This window comes from Wasmannia auropunctata, unplaced genomic scaffold (genome assembly GCF_000956235.1).
Source record: "Wasmannia auropunctata unplaced genomic scaffold, wasmannia.A_1.0 LD333757.1, whole genome shotgun sequence".
NCBI lineage: Eukaryota > Metazoa > Arthropoda > Insecta > Hymenoptera > Formicidae > Wasmannia > Wasmannia auropunctata.
This window is the reverse complement of record NW_012029133.1, coordinates 6,753-9,900: the sequence shown is the minus strand read 5'-3', so window position 1 is coordinate 9,900 and position 3,148 is coordinate 6,753. Positions and strand designations below refer to the sequence as shown.

The following is a 3,148-nucleotide window of genomic DNA, read 5'->3' as shown; positions in this document are numbered from 1 at the left end:
CTTTAGGAGCTGTAAGTTTATTGGCTATCGCGTCGCATTTTGCCGCGCGGGAAAGATTTCCGCGACCAATATGCAGGAATCCTAAGGCGACTGGACCAATGAGTAGCCAGCATAAAGACGCTATATTGATTTAGATAAGATTTTCATTGGCTGCGTTCAGCAGAAAAAGCGGCTTTGCAACTGTTGTAAAATTCTTTAATATGATTGGTATGGATTTAATATGATTTATACATTTAGATCCGTGAAGAACTAAAGGCAAGAGCCAATCATGTTGAAGAATCTCACTACAGTTGCAAAGCTGTTTTCTCTGCTGAACGCAGCCATTGGTCTAGCCGTCTTATGCTACGCTTATGCCGCATTATGCATTTCATGTGCTCCAGGCCTAAAATAGAAGTTTATCGGTCTGGTACTTTCCACTTTCCAGTAGTGCCGGTATATTATGACTCTTCTCGATTATGGCTACGGTTCATTTGATGCTGCAAATAAAAAAAAAGGCTCAACAAAGTAACTAATAAATCAAATAAGGGCTACGAGCCTGAGTTGGGTAATGCTCGAATAAAATAATATTACAGTGATTAAAAGTAAAACAAACGTTTTGACCTGTATTAGGTCATTCTCAATGTTGAATCGATAAAATTAATACAATTAAAACAGTAAAATATAAAGTTGTTAAAATTCGTTAAATATCATCTAAAACATAATATACAGACGCAAATCTCCTGCAAAACACATAAGTAGACTAAACATACGGTCCTTCCAAATTTACACCGGAGACAAAGGCGAAAAATGTCATTGTTAGAGTTCGTAATTCTTAACATTATAGAAGCTAGATTCAAATTTAAAAAATGACTAAAATCGAATGTATAACTAAAAAGCTAACATGTTTATTTAATAAAGTTAAAATTAAAATTAAATATACCTGAATCTAGAATAGAATTTTCTCAAGTCAACCGTTTTGTGTCTATGAGTCTTTAGATATGAACTTGAAATGATATGTAATGTCAATGTTACTGATAGGACATCTATAAGCAGTGAACGGAAAAGAAAAAGAGGAAGGGGAATAATAAAAAGGAAGAAAAAAGGAAAAGGGGAGAAAAATAAAATTAAAAAATTAAGATTAAATTAATGTGAGAGCAATTAAAGGTTAATTTAAAATTAAGCAAGTTACTAACTTTATTTAACTAGGTACTACACAACCTTTTCAAGAAAAGGATTTGTAAATCTATAAAGGCAATTAAAAAAGCTGAAAAATAATCACATTCAGCCAGCAAAACAATTTTATAATCCTCTTAATATATAATTTGTATATATCAGATCTTCATGTTAACCAAAATAATTTAAAACCAAATTTTAAAACATTCAAAAACAGCAAATTTTTAATGAAATTTTTAATACAATAGTTCTCATTCCTAATTTAAAAGTTATATAAATAAAAATAAAAAATATAATTTTGTATATAATATTTATAGAAATATATTTCTATAAATATGATTAATATATACATAATACAAAATATTTTCAGTATTTATTATTATGTGCGCATGTGTACCTACATTGAATCTTTTTTATATTGTAAATGTTACGGAAAACTCTTATTATAAATGTTTCCTCATCTTAAATCAATAAAATAAAAATTAATCTAATTTTTACATAAAATAAAAATTTTTGACTGTAATTTTATAAAATATATATTTTATATAATATATAAGATATATAAAAGATATAATAAAAAATCTAGGACAATATACAAGCATCTTTATCTGATTTTTTCTTTTGATTATTTTTAAATAACGTGCTATGCAATGTATCATGTGATGCATATTGTGAAAAATTGTTCGGCACTCGAGAAGTATCTGTAGATGTTTTCTGTAAAAAAAAATTAGTCTTTTGTGATTACAGTTATTGTATGACATCTGTCTTTTCAATTATCAGTATTACCATCTGCTGAGGTTTAAATTGAATACTTTGGCCTCCATAATATGAACTGCTAACTGTTCCGTCTGGTTTAGCGTGATATGCCTTAGTATATGCACGACTGTTATACTCTGTAAATAATTGTTCTATTATTCATTGTTACTTCTGCTACTTGTACTTATTTTTTATACATTTGTTATGTATAAATATAAAATATAACTACGAAATACGTACGTGTACTTTTAGGCAAATGTGCTGTGTGATTTGTGATATTATTGGAACCTAATTTTGAACTTATATTATGTGTATTTACAAAATCAAAAGTAGAATCATTATTGACAGGTGAATTTACAGCATCATAAGATGTCGTCGGAATATCAGGAAAACTAATCTAAAAAACATTTTATATATTTTAATATGTATTAATATGTATTAATATGTATTGCTTTAATCTACTTTAATATGTAGCCAGTTGATTTATGAAGAGTAAATACCGTTTTATTCATTGAATCTGTAGTAACTTTTGTAGTAAAATTTGCTTGATTATTCCATTTGTCCTTCTATAACAAAATTATCTCTAAAGTACTCAAAGTTTAGAAATTTTAACTATATTTTTACTTATGAGTTTTATTCCTATTTTATTTGTTTACGATTTAATATATTAAAAATTTTAATATATTTTAATATAAAAATAAGTTAACTTTTCTCAAGTTTTTATTTCTACTGTATAATGTACAAAAATATATATTATTAAAAATATTTTTTGTGTATTGTGTTATTACATATGTACAGTTGAAATAAAAACTTGAGAAAAGATAACTTATATTTAAAAGCTTTCAATATATTAAAACATAAACAAATATAATATGTATATGATAATGAAAAAATATTTTTAATAATATGTATTTGTGTATCTACAGGATGGACCATTTTAATCCATCCAGTCGAATATCTCGAAAATCAAGCCCGGGAGAGAAAAATTTTTCAGACAAAAGTTGTAGGGTTTCGAGGGGGACATAAGATGATAACATTGGTTTGACCACGAGTGGCGTCATCAAGGTCAGGACAAGGTCACTTTGAATTCTTTAAATGGAACCCTCAATTTTTCATTACATGTTCTTATAGCACGCCTCGAGAACTTTCCAAAACACATAAATGAAATATTTTTTTATGAAATAAATCTTGAGTTATAAAGCTTGAAAGTTGGAGTACTGTCGGCATTAACTGAGTCGAC

The 3,148-nt window shown here is 27.4% G+C and overlaps 1 protein-coding gene across 2 annotated transcripts in view; it reads right to left on the bottom strand.

Annotated features, from left to right (window-relative positions):
- Positions 1 to 1,672: 1,672 nt before the first annotated feature.
- Positions 1,673 to 3,148, bottom strand: part of LOC105459786 — an 8,003-nt gene continuing 6,527 nt past the window's right edge. For both annotated transcript variants that reach the window (XM_011706042.1, XM_011706041.1), the window contains exons 5-8: positions 2,409 to 2,474; positions 2,149 to 2,305; positions 1,939 to 2,045; positions 1,673 to 1,866 (exon numbers count right to left, since the gene is read on the bottom strand). In XM_011706042.1, the coding sequence (XP_011704344.1) occupies positions 1,735 to 1,866; positions 1,939 to 2,045; positions 2,149 to 2,305; positions 2,409 to 2,474 (462 nt within the window). In that variant the 3' untranslated portion in view covers positions 1,673 to 1,734. The remainder of the gene's footprint in view (positions 1,867 to 1,938; positions 2,046 to 2,148; positions 2,306 to 2,408; positions 2,475 to 3,148) is intronic.